Below are 19129 nucleotides of genomic sequence, written 5' to 3'. Positions count from 1 at the left end.
TACTTAATTTAAAGTCAAATCCCATCTTCTCAAATCTCTAGCCTTCCAGTGTGGGGTCCCATGCTTCTTTCTGCATAGCCAGGGACTTAATAGGAACTACTAATTAACTTAATTAGCGAGCCTATGAAAGTCCCTGAGATTTCACTGGAGAAGGGTACCTCTGGTGGACGGAAAATCACAATTTGGTTATTGTATGAGGACTGTTTTATTTTCAGTAAAAGTTTTTCTATCAATGACGAAGCATTGTCACAAAGCATTTCTTATGGCTTCTACATGGCTGGATGTTAGAAAGAAGAGCGAAGAATGGCCTGTTTCCCCTTCCCAGAACACGGCAGAACACGAGGACGTATGAAAACGTATGGCGTATCATGATGATTCATTGTTGAGCTTGTTAGCCTCCAAGCTATACACGCTAGACAATCGGGTTGTCTCTGTTCATGGGCTGCCGTGCACTGCTCTCATAGACGTAAGGAATTCATTTTTTTGTTTTGCTTCCGTTTATTTTTTCAAACCCTGCTCACACCAATAAACTCAAAACCTGTTTGTGCACCCGGACTTAGTTACCGAACACATCAATTTGGTTTTGGACAAAGCTCAGTCCATTCAAACTCTGAACAAAAAAAACCAAGCATTTAAAATCAATAGAGAAAAAGGACATAGACTGGCACTAGAGCCACAATTGAAGGCTTGAAAAACGATTGAGGGGCGTTGGATCTCTGTACTCCAGGCACTCAGAGCCGGCCTGACAGAAGCAGCCCCTGTCTGCCAACCAGAGGGCGGTGGGGTCAGGGAGATAGGGGCAGGCCTGCGAGCTGCGGCGGGAAAGCCATTAACTTTAGGTAGCCTCTGTTCTCAACCCGCCACCGCTGAAATGATATTCATGTATGCATTGGAATGTCCCTTTTCTGTTGCCTCACGCCTCACACAACCCCCCCCCACCCCCAGGCACCCAGGGTGCTGTCTGTACCCCCCTCCCAACCAGGTCTGCGCTCTGCAGATCTCACTGAGACCCATGCACATTGTTTGTGTGTGTGTGTGTGTGTGTGTGTGTGTGTGTGTGTGTGTGTGTGTGTGTGTGTGTGTGTGTGTGTGTGTGTGTGTGTGTGTGTGTGTGTGTGTGTGTGTGTGTGTGTGTTTCATAAGGGATAGTGGGGGATAAACAAGCAACTGATTTTCGATCAATCCCTGATCATTAAGTTGGGATGCCGTTAACTACTGTTCGTTCCATCCACACATGTTCTGTGGTGACAAGGACAAATGGGATGGCAAAATGCTCAAATGTTGACCTGTTATAGGTCTTTTGTAAACCTGCAGCACGCGCCTCCAATAAGCAGTAAACATGAGCTGTTAGTTTAGCCTGTTGCCTTTTCAAATCTCGAATTCTCCACGAGGGTTAATAGATAGGTTCACATGGCATTTGCAACTTGCCATTTAAATAGCCCCCAAGAGCAGTTAGAGTAGAGCAAATCTATTTTTACACCAAACTACTTACATTTCAATTACTATTGCTCCAATTAATCATCACCCACCATTTGGCTCTCTGTGTTATGTGGATGCTTGCACTGTTGTTTCTTTGTGCGTGTGTGTGTGTGTGTGTGTGTGTGTGTGCGTGCGTGCTTGCGTGTGTCACAGTGAGATGTGTGTGTGAAATATGTGTGTGTGCGTGCATGTGCGTGTTTGCTTGCCCATGTGTGTGTGCGTGCGTGCATGCATGGGTTTGTATATGTGCATTTAGCTCTCCCTCATTAAGACTAACCCTTTAAGTACTTTGTCACTCTACTTCTGCACCGACTTCAAGGGAGTTCAGTAGAAAATGGGTTTCCAAAGCAGTGTGCGTCCTCTCTGGAAGGCTTCATAAAGAGGTTCGGAATTACGTGTGACTGGCTGCTCAGTGGGAGGGAGGAGAGGGAAGTGCAAAAACTGAAACAGCGGGGAAACTGCCTTTTCCCATTCAATTAGAAAGTTATGGATCCTCAAGCTGTGCGTGTATGTAAATTGTGTTACTTTCATTACATTCAATTCAATCAAATTACATTATATTAAATTACAATGGTTTACATTATATTACGTTTATATTTGATTTGACTAAACTAGATATATTCAGATTACTTTAGATTTGCGTAGAGCCTAATGATTTAGATTGGCTATGAGTAATAAGATCACATTCCAATTGAGAAGATTTGATTAGATTAGATCAGAACAAATCTAATAAGAGCTGGTCCTGTGTTCATCATTCTCTTACCAATCGGTAAGACTCACAGCAAACTACTCCTACACCAGCGGTATGCTCTAAGACCATCGACAGCTGACCCCACCTTGAGCCGTGTTTGACCCTCAGCGTTTAAACCACCTCAGGAGAACCGTTATAAGACAGCCATGCTCGAATATAAAACATTATTATATTATATACACCACGCTGATAAAATCTCAAGATACAAGCGAGCATCCTTCAAAACAACACGCCCTGGCCCTGTCATAAAAATAGACTGAGCCGGTTTCCCACCATAAACAGATCCCAATGTCTCCTGCTGCCACGAACAATAAAACGGGAAACACAGAGGAGACAGAGAGAGGGAGGGGGGGGGGGGAGTCCTCTATTTCCAATTGCATTATGGCAGCCATGTATTACACACAACAGGATAGTAAAGTTCCCCCCCCCGTTCAATTCCAAATGATGACAAGGAGACGGCCTGTGCCTGCTCAGTCTGCGTGGCTCCCCGTCCGGCTGCCTGTGAAGGCTGAGTCCCTGTGTATCACCGGGGCCAGAGGATGTGCTGAACCAGTCCGCTCCATTATTCCCATCAGCTATAGAACTGCCAGGAAGGAGCAGGCAGTTAACGATGGTGAAGAAAATGAACAGAAAAATCGTGATACAAATTACCCTGCGAGACGCTCATCAGACCGAGGTTTTATAGGAGCGATGAAATGAGAGTCAGTGTAGATCCACTGATAAGCAGAGTCTGTCCTGCTCCCAAATTACCATCTGGGTAGTGTGTGTGTGTGTGTGTGTGTGTGTGTGTGTGTGTGTGTGTGTGTGTGTGTGTGTGTGTGTGTGTGTGTGTGTGTGTGTGTGTGTGTGTGTGTGTGTGTGTGAGATTGTATTGATGGTTGTCATGCTGTGTGTGTCTGGTGTGTGTGTCTGGGTGTGTGTGTGCAAGTCTGTTTCTGCGTGTTGTGTCTGTTTGTAAGTGTGTGTAACTGGTGTGTGTGTGTGTGTGTGTGTGTGTGTGTGTGTGTGTGTGTGTGTGTGTGTGTGTGTGTGTGTGTGTCGGTGTGTGTCGGTGTGTGTCGGTGTGCGCATGTCGGTGTATGTATGTATGTATGCAAGTGTGTGTGTGTGTGCGTATATATCTATGAGTATGCGTGAGTATGTGCGTGAACCAGCAGACAGTCATGTCCAATCAAAGCAGTGGTGCTCCTCTTTGATTCTTGGTGTGCCGCGCTGGTCGCAGATCTCTCTAATCAGCACGGAGGGGAGCCCAGCACTCAGCGGAGGGTTAGCCTCCACTTGTTCCGGGGCGGCTAGTAGCCTATTAGCACCAGCGCACATTATCACTCCCGCAGCCTAGCTCTACAATGGCAACACACACACACACAGGCTCACACACAAACACGCGCACACACGGTCACACAGATACACACAAAATAAATTATTCACACACACACAAACACAATCACACACACCTTCAAACATACATAGACGTACTCTCACACACACACACATACACTCAAACACACACACACATACAGCTTATGATGACACATACACACATGATGAAACAAAGACACACACACAGATGATGATGAAACACACACATACACACACACATTCACACATGATGACAAACACACACACACACACACACAGAGGATGATGATGACGACACCCACACGCACAATTCCTCTGCCTGCCCGAGAACTTCATCATTTTAAAGGAACTCTACTAATCCTGGGAGAAAAGCAGCAGCTAAATTAATGTTCTGAATAATACATCCATCTCATCATAGATCTCCATTCGCCAGCAGGGTCCCAGCGCTGCCGTGTGTGTGGACGTGCGTCTGGTGGTACGTGTTCATGTGCAAGCTTGTGTGTGCTAGCGTGTGTTTGTGGCCGCATGGGCAGAACGAATGTGCGTGTTTCTGTGTATGCGTTCCAACCTGTGCATGTGTATGTATATGTGTGTATGTGTATGTGTGTGCGTGTGTGACGCCATGTGTGTGTGTGTGTGTAGATGTGTGCGTGTGCGTGTGCGAGAGAGAGAGAGAGAGAGAGAGAGAGAGAGAGAGAGAGAGAGAGAGAGAGAGAGAGAGAGAGAGGGAGAGAGTGTGTGTGTGTGTGTGTGTGTGTGTGTGTGTGTGTGTGTGTGTGTGTGTGTGTGTGTGTGTGTGTGTGTGTGTGTGTGCTGATGCTCTGACACTGCGCTGTATGCAGGCTGAATACCAGATGAAGAGGAGATGAGCGGGCGAGCGGGGGGGAGATGAATCACCTGACGAGTGGATGGAGTGTCTGCCTGCGTCCAGGGACGGGCCAGGCATAGCATGTGACGTTCACAGGCACTCACCAGGACGACGGAGCCGTCCTTGGGCTCCAGGCCCTCCAGAGGACACACACACATACGCACACACACAGACACATGCACACATACACAGCCACACACACACGCAGTCATGAACACACACACACACACACATCCCAAAGTATGACTCAAAACACAGTCATACATCAATTTGTATTGGGTTTGTCTGTTGTTGTTTTTTTATGAGGAAAACAGCTCATAGCTCGCTTATTTAATTGCTAGCCTGAATAAATGTATGACCTCTCGTAAACACAAATTAAGAATGCATAAAATTGCTTTCAAGTTAACTTCTTACTTTTTTTTTGTAATCACCAAAGCGAAACCAGAGTAAATTCCCTTGAGAGAAAAAATCATACATTGGTGCAGACAAAACTCCGGCATCGTTCACCACGCCCCGAGTCAGAAGCAAGAGTCACTCGATAGCTGCGGGGTCTGATATAAAGTCGTGCGGTAACACGAGACCGTCAGCGCATATTGTTAGCGATCCGCGCTGTTCTCCCTCGGCCCGGGCCAGACGGACCGCTCCCCAGCTCACAGCAGCGGCCCTTTTATGTGCTGCCCAGATACTCACTGTCAACCAGGACCAGAAAACACACATGGGAAAAGACCCAAGGCTGACGCGATCCCAGTGTCTCTCGCTCTGTCTCTCTCTGTCGCTCTTTCTCTCACTCACTCTGTCTCCCTCTCACGCTCTCTGTCTCTGTCTCTATAGCACGCTCGCTCTGTTTTTCTCTCCTTAGTCGCCGAGATCCTTTCTCACAGGGACCAAATAGATGGAAATAGATTGTCGTTGGGGTCTCTAGACAATGTAGCAGAAAAACAAACACGCAGAAAGCTGAATGTTTTATTGGTTTGATGACTGTAAAGTAAAGAGTTTTCCGATTGGTTAGTTTCAGAGAGGAGTTTTGGTGTAAATGGGAGAAATTCAAATTAATTGTTTTCTATCTAATGGGCTTTAAGGAAAACAAAAATGATACCTTGTTACGGAGATTCTTTTTTTAGGTCACAAAGTGCAGAGATCCCTAACAGCATTCTTTGTCAAAGAGTTATGGAGAATGTTAAGGGCACAGCAATTATTGTGTGGTATATTCTTTGCAGTAAGCCATGAGTTCATTTATAGGCTAATCAAGAACTACATGACAGCAATTAACCATCCATCTGGCAGCAGAGATTTTAATTAGCTCATACACAAGCACACGCAAATGCACAAACCAACACACATACAAAGACACGCACGCACGCACACAGAAAACAGAACATCCATTTGTTGCAACTAGGGCCACCAGCTGAGCCCAGCCCTTCCTGCTACACTCAACAGAACAACATGACTAAGGATCCTTTATGGTATGAAGGAATCGGACCGTATAAAAGGGCCGTATAAAGTGTATACGGTCCGATTCTGTACACATCGGCAATGTTTTATGTTCCTATGGATGGACATTTCTGTTATTGTTGAGCCATACTGTACTATGTGTGTACGTGTGTGTGTATTTGTATGTGTATATGTGTGTGTGTGTTTGTGTGTGTGTGTGTCTGTGTGCCTGTGTGTGTGTGTGTGTGTGTGTGTGTGTGTGTGTGTGTGTGTGTGTGTGTGTGTGTGTGTGTGTGTGTGTCGGTGATTGTCCAAGTGACAAAAACTAGAATACTTGTGCTTGGGTGCATGTGTGTGCGCGTGTGTGGGTATGTGCGTGGGTGGGTGTGTCTCTCTCTACAGAGTATGACTCTGGTGGATAAGCTATCTCCCATCTCCAGTTGCTCCTCTTCTTCTTCTCTCTACACAGCGCTTCATCATACATCACAATGGTGGATCAAATGTCTCTCTCTCTTTTTGATGTTACGTGAGATGTCCTCATTGGACGGTTGAATGATGACTGAGCCGGGCCCCAGGACTGCACGGACACACTAATGACCCAGTGATGGTGATGAAGGAGAGCGGGATTCAATAGCAGCCAACCTCAGGCACTTTTATTTCCATTTATCTATCCTCTCTCTCTCCCCCTCTCCCCCTCTCCCCCTCTCTCTCTCTCTCTCTGTCTCTCTCTCTCTCTCTCTCTCTCTCTCTCTCTCTCTCTCTCTCTCCCTCCCTCCCTCCCTCTCTGGTTCCTTCCATCCTCTCTATCTCCATCTCTCTCTATAGACGCTTCAATTGAATTCAAGCACAACTGACACCTCAGCCCCCCCCCCCCCTTCGGACCGACTACCCAACGAGCCTCGTTGGACGTCCAGTGCAATGCTAATCACTCAAGTTTCAAGTGTTGTCTTATCCAGAGTAAACTGGAGACTGTTAGTCCACTCAAAGGATCTGTGAAGTGTGAATGACCAGAGAACGCTGAAAAGGAATAAAAACTCATGTTTGGACAAGAAACAAACAACTGAGACTAATTGGAATAAAGGAAGAAGACCCCCCCCCCCCCCGACATCAAACAGAGAGAGAAGAGAGAAGAGGGAGAGAGAGGGAGAGAGCCAGCGAGAGAGGCAGCGATATGTGAAGATGAGAGATTGCAAGGGAACCACTGAAGAGAGTGTTATAGCGTGAGAGGGATGGAGGGAGCATACATTCTGTATTCCCTTTTGATATAGAGCTGCAAATCCTCTGCCCCACCCATATAAATCATGTATGCATTATATATGTATTATTATATATGTATACCCGGTTTTGGGGTTGGCTGAAGCTCCAGTTCTGGGTGCAGGTGGGTAATCCTCTGGATGAGCTTTGCTGACACTCACCTTCTAAGCCCAGAGAAGCTCAACACAATGCACCATGGGTAAGGGTTAGGGTGGGTGTGATTTGTGTATTATAATATATGTATATATATTGATGTGGAGGATTTGTCACAAATATAAACGACAGAAACTGTCTCAAAACGAACCACTGGGACTAATCTGTTTTGACATGGTAACTCAACCATTAAATAAGGTGGAAAGCATTATTTAGAATATTTATTTGACGCCTCTGTGTGTCGGGCCTGGCAGGTGATTTCCAGAAGACCATTATAAACAGACCCAACAAACAGAAAGTACAAGTTAAGTAGTATGCCTTGAGTTGCGTTATGTAAATGCCTCATGCTAAGCTGAGCGAAGAATATCTATGAAATAGTGAAAGTGGAAGGAAGTTTATGTGGATTTTTGTAGCGGTCTGATTGTCGGAGGAAAGATGTATCCATCTCATGCTCTCTCGCTTTCTAGTTCTCTCTGTAGACCCACCAACCTTTCTCACGCAAAATAATAGAGAGATTCATATTGATTATTGTGAGGGCTCTCTAGTCTTGACAATGTAGTATAAAACCATCAAACAATAAGTACTATATAAGTACCATGAAACAAAAAGCTGAAAGTTAAGGCAGTTGGATAAAACAAAAAGCTTGCAAATTGTTTGGTTTCAGAAACGATTGGGATTCGAGTAAAGAAAATAGGTTGTAAACATATGAAAGGGGTTGGGAAAAGACTATTATAAACAGACAAAACAACCAGATTGTTAAATTTGAGTAAAACCTGAATTGTGAGCCAAGCCTTTTTATGAAATAGTGACAGCAGGAGGAAGTTTAAGCGGATTATACTACTTGAGCAACGATTTTCAGAGGATCGAGCTGTCCATCATACCATCTATCCACCCAACCATCCATCCTTCCCTCCATCCACCAAGCCATGTTCCATATCACATCAACCAAAGCATTCCTCATACCACCCCATCAATCATCCATCCATCAACATCCATCTATCTTCTCATTCAGAGACCTTCAAACTCACAAGTCTCCAGTCCCTGAATCTCATTCAAACAGGCTATTCAGTGTCTCCCATTAGCCTCATGAGCCTTGGAGAGAACCAGGACTACCTGCTGGAAATGCAGAAGAAGACAAGAGAATTGTGCTTAACACAGTCAGGACTGAAGCTGGGCGTTAACCTCACTCATCTATGCTAACACTCGGCTATGGTGCAATCTGCAACGCTACCATGCTAACAGGAAGTCTAATGGGACAAACAACCCATACATATATATAAATTAGTGCTGTCAGTTAAACGCGTTATTAACGTCGTTAACGCAAACCAATTTTAACGGCGTTAATTTCTTCATCGAGCTTTATCGATATCGCGATTAACGCAATTTTTTTTCTTTTTTCTTTGGCTCAAAACAAAGAAGCAGTATCCTGACTGCTATGTTCAAGGCAGTATGTTTGTATGTTCATCGTTTAGTATCGTCCTGTTTTGATCAGTATATGCCGATGTTGTTATCAAGAAAAAAACATTTGCAGAAGGCAAGCCGATGCACTTCTCCATGTTGATAAGAGCATTAAAATGAGAACAATTAATGGGACAAAGAAATCAAGGGATATTTAGCATAGAAGAAAAATTGCGATTAATCGCGATTACTTGCGATTAATCGTGAGTTAACTATGACATTAATGCGATTAATCGTGATTAAGTATTTTAATCGCTTGACAGCACTAATATAAATATATATATTTTATAGCCCACCTAAACATGCTCCACCTCTAGCAGACACTACAGCCTGGTCCACGCATGGAGCAGACGGGGGCTTTGTAGTGCCCGGAGGAGGTGTGTTGTGGCTGTCCTTGAGCACGGCTCTCCAACCCGCCAACAAAGCACTCCCCCTCCTCCTCCTCCCCTTCAGCCCGGGCTCACGCAAACCAGCGAGCTCCTGCATATATGCATGATCCGCACTACGGCTCGTCCCAGGAGCCACGTTCATAATTCATGCATACTATAGCAACTGGAAACGCTACTATATCTGTCTGCCCCACTCTGCTCGACGTTACCAACCTCCCCTGCCCCCACCCTCCGTTCGGCTGATGCCATCCCATCTCCACAGAAGAAGAAAACACAACACAGGAACACCGACTGCGGACCGATGAAGCCGAGTGCGAAGTTACAGCCAAGAAACCCAGAGTCCATGAAACTCAAGTTTGTACCCAGTCAAATAAGCAATTAGGTTGCTGAGCGAGTGGGGCGACCGCAGTCGTGTTCTTTCCGGCTCTCCGTTCTCCATAAGATGTAAGTGTTCGGAGAAGAAATACAGGCTGTGATAACATCGCTGCCCGAGGTCGATGTCTGACATACTTGGAAGGCATATGTATGTACCAACGTGCTCCACCTAAAGTTTATGGAGCACACTTGCATCCGCCATATGTTTGAAGGACTGTCCTCTGCATTGTGAGTAGCCTAGAAGGTTGTCCCAAAGTAGCTTGGGGGGGGGGGGGGGGTAGAAATGATCCAATGGCGGCCGGCTGTGCGCTCACATGCTGCGCTTATTATCTCGCGGCACCAACTCATTAATTTCTCCAACTGCATGGCGCCCAGCCTGGTTCTGCAGCCGTCATCCACTTTAGATGGGAGTTTTCTGAGACCATCAGCTTTTCTTTTGCCTGGTGGGGTTATTTTCAGAGCAGCCACTTTGGGTTGAAAATAAACTTGTCATCGCAGAGCAGGTTGGTACCGGTGTTCAACTATTGAAGGTTTATTATCCTGAATTTAGACAGCTAAAAGTCGCAAAAAGTCACTAATTATGTGACATCTGGAGAGGAACATACAAGTACATCCAAACCTTGAAAAAGTCCATCATGAACGACGCAGAGAAGAGAAAGAGGGCGGTCTGTCACCCTGATGCGTCACCATGGTTACGGAGAGGTCTGTTTCTCTGTGGGTTACGACGTGGGCCCTGACCACCAGACTATCCTATTTCTACACCACTACCCTTTAGGCTAAACATGTGGGGTGTCTAAAACAGCCCAGCCCTGCTTCAACACCACAGCATATGATGGTGTTCTGAACGAGATGACTTGATGATTAACAAGCTCTGGACGAGGCGACGTAGGGCTGACCTAAAGTGGAAGGGTGATGCTTCATGGTTATTGGGCGTGATCAAGTCAACACTGCCATCGCAGCCGAGCGGTTTTTCCATCAAAGTGCTTAAAATTCACTCAACGTCTGTATTCCATACGTACACCCTACTCGCGCACACACATTCAAAGCATCAACGTGGCTCACATTGAATAGTAAGTATACCCGCCTGGAGCCTTCACGTTGCCCATTTAAAAAAAAGATTCCAAGGATAAAAAACCGGAATCCCTTCAAACATAAATATTTAAAGATTCCAATCCCGCGGGTAACGGGGATGTTTCAGCTTCTGACACTTCTTCGACTCGGACAACTTTATTTCACAGGCAAACTTTAGGTTCGAGGGCCTTGGGTGATGAAGTGGGCCCTTGGAGCTTTGGTTTCTACATTTCTAATACACACAGATATAGTGACGCAATACTCGAGAACCCACTGGTAAAAGCCCCCCCGAATCTCAGCATCGAATGGAGTCAGAACGCTACACCACTGTCAATGTGTTACATAACAGAATATAATACTAACTCTACTAAGACGGGTTGCGGTGGAGGTTGTGGCGGTTGTTTGCTGCTGGTACCTGCGGCACCTTCGCCTGTAATAAAGACTTTGACCGTCCACGGTTGCCGGCTCCCGGAGACGTCCTCTCTCCATGCATCACGCCGAGTGAGCCATCATTTATGGAAAAGAAATGGCGGAAGGCTACCCCGTTAAATCAATACATAAACTACCCTCGGGAGTCACTGCGAAAGGCGGTGGATGTGGCATGGTGGGGGGCGGTGGGGGTGTTTAAGAAACGGACGGCGGACTACTGGAAGACTGCTGACTCAGTATGCCCCCCGCCCCCCTCTCAACGGGGACGGAGACAGCTCTTCCTGCCCTCCTCCGATGAGTCACGTGCTAAGCTGGAGCTACCTGGGAATGGCAGATCAGTGGTGGAGGGTCTTAAATAATGCAACGGGTACTTAACTCAAAACAGCCGTGCTATTTGTTTATTTTCAGCAGTGCCGGGAATTCCAGCAGTGGTTTGGATTTACAGCCTCCCAACCGCCCAATTGGGCTATCACCTCGATAGGCCGTATTGGATTCGGACACAATGTATGTGTGGTGTATGTGGTCAGAGTGCATCTCGCCTCAAATGCTGCGCTGTACAGATGCACATCTAACGGTTGTAACATACTTCAGTTAACATCATCATCTCTATTATTGCTTGGCTTGCTTCCCAGCCATGTCCATTTTCCCCTCTATACCAAAGTGGGAGATGCTTCTAAAAATACAGATCTCTCTCTCTCTCTCTCTCTCTCTCTCTCTCTCTCTCTCTCTCTCTCTCTCTCTCTCTCTCTCTCTCTCTCTCTCTCTCTCTCTCTCTCTCTCTCTCTCTCTCTCTCTCTCTCTCTCTCTCTCTCTCTCTCTATGCACACACACACTCTGTTTCCCTCTCTCTTGCGCTCTCTCTCTGACCCCTGTCCTATCCATCATCCAGACAGCCCTGCAGGTTCCAGCCCACTCCCTCTGCTCCCTAGTGTATTCCTGACCTGCTGGCCTGTATGTCTACAAGCTGCCCCAAGGCCAAGGAGCATATAAGCCCAAATCCCGCACCCCAGGATCATCAGACACAGACGTCTGAGCCTCGCTCAATCTCTCCTGGAGCGAATAGGATTCAGATCCGATGGCCCTGCCTATGGGAGGCTTTGGAGCGGTATAGACCTGTACCTGGGCAGTACAGGCCATGAGGAATGGGATACGTGGATGCTTCAATAACCTCTTAAATGGTAAATGGCCTTTACAGTCAATGCCTCTCCCTCCTCTCATTCCATTCAAGCACAGTCATGCGCTCAAACTCGGAGCTCAGCGCAGGGAGAAGTCGACGGTTAAGTGCCTTGCACAAGGACAATGCAATGCCTTTTTCTTTTACAAGCATAGGAAACAGAATCCGCTTCTCACAGGTTGTGACCCGAGCTAAAAAACAAGGCAAACTGCAGCACACAGCCCCTTCTCTATACGGACATTCAGTGTATCATCAGCTCATAATAAACTGCTGTTACACTTCTCATACCCTCGATTCAGTTTAATAGCCGAACAGAGGCGTTTAATTTCATATATTCTGAATGGTAATGAGACCCAGATGAAAGGCCGACTCCCCAACTGAATAATAATATTTAAGAAACTCTGATAGAACCCGACATCCATCTCCTCTCATGCTGTTGACTTCCTAATGAGTCTGCTCATGACAGCCCAAAGGGGGCGTCAAGATCAACAACATCACAGAGTACCTGAGAAACACCGTAAGTACTCCCTAAGTCTTTAGAGATATGGATTTCTCTTCTGTTACGTCTTAAAGAAGCAGGAAGTATAGAGCACTTGGCTCATCGCAGGAGTGTGCAGGTGACATAGTTAGACCCAGAAGCCCCTTCCTAGGTTGATCAGGGGGTCCTTCTGTAGGAGGAATTCACATGATGTCGCGCTCATCCCAAGAGCCCATTCAAATCACACACTAACTTGGTACTTTCTCAACATCATTATGACAGGGATAACAATTGGCTGATTGGTTAATCTAGCATTTCTGGTCCAGAAGTACCAAGATGGCGGCTTGGTATGATGACATGATTGAAACCCTACTAGAGGAGGTAGTCTCTCCTCAATGGGGTTGGTATAATCTTGTATCGCATTAAACATAACTATTTCTAACCAAACCGTTTCCTTTTTCCTTCTACCTCTGTTTAAGAAACAGAATTAATTCACTGTTGCTTCCTCCCTTGGCCTTAACTTTTGGAAGATAACACGAAAAGCAATTTGGAGACTTGAGTTGTATTCATTTGGCATTTGCTCACAGCCCAGTGGATCCGTTCTGTTTATTCAGCTCAGGGTTTGTGTGTCGTCAGCTGTTCTCCCCAAAACCTCTCTCCTAATGAATGTTGAGAGCCCATGCTCATCACCTCAACGTCTCTCACACGCGCCATCGCATACGCATGCTGTCGCTTGTGTACTGCATGGATCTGTATTTGTGTGTGTGTGTGTGTGTGTGTGTGTGTGTGTGTGTGTGTGTGTGTGTGTGTGTGTGTGTGTGTGTGTGTGTGTGTGTGTGTGTGTGTGAAAAAACACTATCTCCTCTGTCAATAATCTAGAACTTCAAGCACTTTGCTTATTTTATGAATTGTATGTAGTCACATAACTCTATTTTGGTTGCATCTTCATTGTTGAAAGCATTACTTCTACGTCGCTTTGGATAAAGGCGTCAATACATTAAATAATGTAATGTGTGTGGGTGTGTGTAGGTGTGTCTGTGTGAGCAAGAAGGAGATACAGGTCTCATGCATGTAACACCATCCTGTGCTTGAGCGTATGTGTGTGTGTGTGTGTGTGTGTGTGTGTGTGTGTGTGTGTGTGTGTGTGTGTGTGTGTGTGTGTGTGTGTGTGTGTGTGTGTGTGTGTGTGTGTGTATACACTTGTCAACTCTAACCATGGGCAGGAAACATTCATATGACAGGGCATATGAGGGCCTTGCATGGAATGAGGTCATCAGGGGAGTGATGTTTAAGATCTCTCGCTCCCCCCCCCCCCCCCCCCCCGAGGCCATGTGAATGCTTCTGTGAGGTCTAACGTGCCTGTCCTCTTTAATGGTAATGGACTTCCCAGTGAGTACCCAACACAATGGCAGTGCAATGAGAAGTTAAGAAGGGAGAGAGAGAGAGAGAGAGAGAGAGATGGCTGGAGGGGGAGAGAGAGAGAGAGAGAGAGAGAGAGAGAGAGAGAGAGAGAGAGAGAGAGAGAGAGAGAGAGAGAGAGAGAGAGAGAGAGAGAGAGAGAGAGAGAGAGAGAGAGAGAGAGAGAGAGAGAGAGAGAGAGAGATGGCTGGAGAGAGAGAGAGAGAGATGGCTGGAGAGAGAGATGGCTGGAGAGAGAGAGAAAGAGAGAGATGGCTGGAGAGAGAGAGAGAGAGAGAGAGAGAGACGTCTAAACATTATCCAGCTCCTTAAAAATCAGGATTCGTTTTTCCAACATTTTATACAATAGTTACAGACTAAAACAATGGCTGCCGTCTGTCCCCTAACCCCGACGTTGGCTTATAATGAAGTGGGATTCATGAAAGCCGGCAATTAGGATTTCTTGCATAAAATAAAGATAACACATTCCTTAGTGGGACTCCAATTCCTGTGCCAGCAGAAACTAAGCAGGCGGCGGATCTGCGCCGTGCATCGTGTCGCTTCATTTGTGAGACGAGCGCATCCGCCCCACCTCCCCCAGGGGCCCTGGGTCCCTGGCTGGTGGAGCCACTGGGCCCCCAATGAGACGGGGGAGGATGAAGAGGAGGAGGAGGAGGAGGAGGATGGACTCTGACGGTTTCCAATCAGGGCTGTTGGCACGGGGCCACGGCTCATTTAGGGAGTCACGTGACCCCGGTATTCAGCCGGATCGTGCAAGACATGCAGAATCGCCCAACGCCCCCAAGGAACAACCACACACGCACACATCTTATACACATACACACACATATATATATACACATATAGACACACACACAAACACACACACACACACACACACACACACATACACCAACACACACACACACATATAAATATAGACACACACACACACTCACACATACACACACAAACAGAACAGACTCACACACATCTTATACACATACACACACATATATATATTTACAAATAGACACACACACACTCACAAACACACACACACAAAACAGACACACACACATCTTATACACATACAAACAGATATATATATTTACATATAGACACACACACACACTCACAGATACATAAACACACACACACAGAGCAGAAACACATACACACACATACACGCACAAACACTAGCAACCACAACAGCTCCACACACACACACACACACAAGGAGAGAGACAGACAAATATGAGTGTGTGTGTGTGTGTGTGTGTGTGTGTGTGTGTGTGTGTGTGTGTGTGTGTGTGTGTGTGTGTGTGTGTGTGTGTGTGTGTGTTGTTGTTGTTGTTGTTGTTGTTGTTGTTGTTGTTGTTGTTGTTGTTGTTGTTAGCCAGCATGCTACACACACAGGGCTAATCCAGCTGATGTGTAGCAACGGGGAGCCTATAAGTCGCTCACAAGTTAGAGTGTAAACATTGTACGATGGCAGAGGACCACCTTTCACCATCCCTTTGCACTTTAGCATTCAGCTAGCTGCACGCAACCACACACACACACACACACACACACACACACACACACACACACACACACACACACACACACACACACACACACACACACACACACACACACACGCGCGCGCCTAGCTGGAAACCAGTGGCAGAGCAAACACATAGACGCACAGCCGCAACACACCTGCCCCATTATACACACAAACACACACACCCAACCGTGCCCATATTCATGAGCACACATTTGCCCACAGGCACTTGCAACAAAATACACTTGGCTGTTGTACATACCAAGCTGACACAACCTTGCGTAAACATGTCACACACACACACACACACACACACACACACACACACACACACACACACACACACACACACACACACACACACACACACACACACACACACACACACACACACACACACTATAAAGACATAAGCAGGAGTTATACGAGCAGCGGTTAATAAAAGCCTTCGGCTGGAGAGACTTCGTTTTTAGAAGCTTCTGTTAAAAACCCGCTTGAACCCAGGTTCACGAATGCCCGGAAACGTGGACTTGATTGGCTCAATATATAAAAAATCCACCGTTGTTTAGGTTGTTTCTCTGCTGTAAAACCTGCCTGTCTGCTTCAGGATTAGCCTGTTACAATGTTTCTTCCTCCACCCTTTTTTCTTTTACATTCTCTCTGAAACTGTATTTGTCTTGTGCAAGATCTTCCCGACAACATGGAGAGAGAATGGAAAACAGTGGCAAAAAAACCCGAAAAGAGTAAAGAAGTAAGCAATAATTAAATTACCATGTAATGTTTTGAATGGATTTGCTGGCAACATGACCTTGTAGTCCTAAAGAGAGGCATTCATACAACGCCACTTCCAAATGAGGCAAAGAACCAACGAACCATAGCGCTACTAAAAAAACGCAACACATATTTTATTGATTAGGCAGACAGAGGACTCTGTTCTTGTCCTTAAGGTTTGGCTGAGAACCAAGCCTGATTTTAATACATGCACTCTGCTTTCGTGCACAGGGCAGTATAGCAAAATAGCAAACCCCAGTTCTCAATTTGTTGAGTACTTTTCGTCGTAACACTGTGCCTTGGTTGGCAATCCCTCACACTCACTCATGCGTGTGCCTCTGCCTTCATATATGGCATACCTGCACGTAAACATGTGTGTGTGTGTGTGTGTGTGTGTGTGTGTGTGTGTGTGTGTGTGTGTGTGTGTGTGTGTGTGTGTGTGTGTGTGTGTGTGTGTGTGTGTGTGTGTGTGTGTGGAGATGAATGAGGGGAAGGGGATGCTGTGTGAGTTGCTTCAGGATGTAGAGAGTCAGCAAAAGGATGGCTGCATTTAGGAGGAGAGTGGATGGGTGGAAAAATGGGTGGAAAAAAGCCTACTTGATGAAATCTTAATGGCCCATTCACCTTAATGAATGGTTTGACAGAGTCAAGTGGTCTACTCTGATTAGGGCTCTTGTAGGTGTTCGAGCTCATGCTGGCTGGTCCTGGACAAAGAGGTTTGTCTCTCTGTCTGTCTCTCTGTCTCTCTCTCTCTAATGGTCTCTAGAGTAAGTGACAGCATGTGACTGAACTGAATGTTGGGTTATTGACTTTCTCATTACTGGCAAACAAGTGTAACTAGTGTGTAGCAGAAGCACTCAGGGACACAATAGAGCAGAATCAACATTAAATGTCCTCTCGAAAGTGCATGGAGACTCCCTGTGTATCATTACCGGTCTACTGTACTTCTATTTCTGTAAGGTCGTCATTTCATTTACGATAATGAAGGTGAAATGAATATAAATATTGTATGCATCCACATAGTGCTCCCCACGCTAGAATCCACTTATTAATATCTCCCTTTAAAGTGCAAATTTTCTTTCATACATAAATCATGGCAATGGAGGAAATATATATGGTCCACAGAGGTGTTTTTTTTAAGTGCACGCAGGATGTCATAACTATTATGAAGAGGAACCCGACGTCCCATATGTAATAATCACCCACTCTGGAAGTCTCTTTCTAATCAGCCTTCATGTGGGTATTTATGAGGAACTCCTTTCTATTCACCCTCACAGGATCCATCCAGGGAAATTCATTCACATTTCATGAATTTTGACTTTCTCCCTTACACACACTTTGTCTCTCACTCTCTCACACACACACACACACACACACACACACACACACACACACACACACACACACACACACACACACACACACACACACACACACACACACACACACACACACACACACATTCTAGAAGGCAGTTGTCAATTCTGAAGCATTGATTGCCCTTTTGAGCAAATTATGCTTGGGTGTTATTGTGAAACATGATGCAACACATTAAATATATGGGTAATACATCACCAAATTACTAATTTGATTAAATCAACTTCGTTAATCCAACAGTTCATTTATAACACAAAAAAGAAAAGGATTGGCAATGGCCATAATAAGTTATCTATTTTTTGCAAACTATTACTCAAAGGGCATAGCATATACCAGCAGGAGTGTGTGTGAGGGGTGCAAGTGGGGGGGGGCATGGGTCTGTACCTGCCAAGAGCTTGAAGGGATCTCCGCAAATCGACCCAGTCCTCCAAACGTGTAGCACCTGTACATACGGTCAATGGACTCCGAGCAGTGCCAAAGTAGCCCGAAACTCACGGAGTCCTTGTTTTTCAGATGCTCCTTGACAATCCAAGCAGGGGATATGAAACTGAAACTACACACGGCGACCAAAGCGGAGGAGAGCAGCACCCAGAAGCACCCCACACAGCTGAACATCCTGGCGGCGTGCAGGGGCAAGAAGCCCGGCGACAGATCGATCCCGAACCCGGGTGCTTTCTTCTCCCGGTCCAGCAGCGAATGCATTTGAGCTGCAACGCTCAGTTTAGATCAACGTAGACACAGTCCTCTCACCGATCCTACATCCGCAAAGTGGGCTGCGATCAACAAATTGGTTCTGTCTGGATGGAGCCCAGTGTCCAGATCATCGGGGGTCTTGAGATTAAAAAAAAGAAAAAACACCATCAAAACAGTCCAAAACCTAGGCAGTTAGGTGTATTTATAAAAGCCTACTGTCCAGAAACTACTTATGTCAGAAGGCTGGCACAACACACAAAAGAGAGTCGTCACACCCCAGACTCCGGTGCGCAACTGTCATCCCGTCGCCCTTATCGGTGTTGTGCACCGCGAATATAAAGACTACCGCGGAGGAGAGAAACTAAGACAAACACCAACTTGGTGATGCGGCTGGAACTCGTCAAGGTTGCAACTCTCTCTGCGTAAATGCAGCGTTGTACCAAGCCATCAACGTACGACTGCTCGCCCTTTCTGCCAGAATGCAAACTACTACTGGTGTTGTTGGCTGATGTGCGTGGTGGTGGTGGTGGTTGTGCTGGTGTTAGTGGGCGTAGTCTCGCATCAGTGGTTGAGTTGGTAGCACGTTTTATCATCCCCAGTCCACGCGTTTAAAGGAAATTATATAAATAAATCAATAAATAAGTAGGCAAAAATAAAATATGATTTTCC

The 19129-nt window shown here is 46.0% G+C and overlaps 1 protein-coding gene across 1 annotated transcript in view; it reads right to left on the bottom strand.

The window, feature by feature from the left end:
- Positions 1-19014, bottom strand: part of lhfpl7 (LHFPL tetraspan subfamily member 7) — an 82492-nt gene extending 63478 nt beyond the window's left edge. The window contains exon 1 of the mRNA XM_030361427.1: positions 18152-19014. Within this exon, the coding sequence (XP_030217287.1) occupies positions 18152-18469 (318 nt within the window). The 5' untranslated portion in view covers positions 18470-19014. The remainder of the gene's footprint in view (positions 1-18151) is intronic.
- Between the last annotated feature and the right edge of the window lie 115 nt (positions 19015-19129).

Source organism: Gadus morhua, chromosome 7 (assembly GCF_902167405.1).
Source record: "Gadus morhua chromosome 7, gadMor3.0, whole genome shotgun sequence".
NCBI lineage: Eukaryota > Metazoa > Chordata > Actinopteri > Gadiformes > Gadidae > Gadus > Gadus morhua.
Note: the sequence above shows the minus strand (reverse complement) of the source record. Positions and strands in the feature narration are given on the sequence as shown.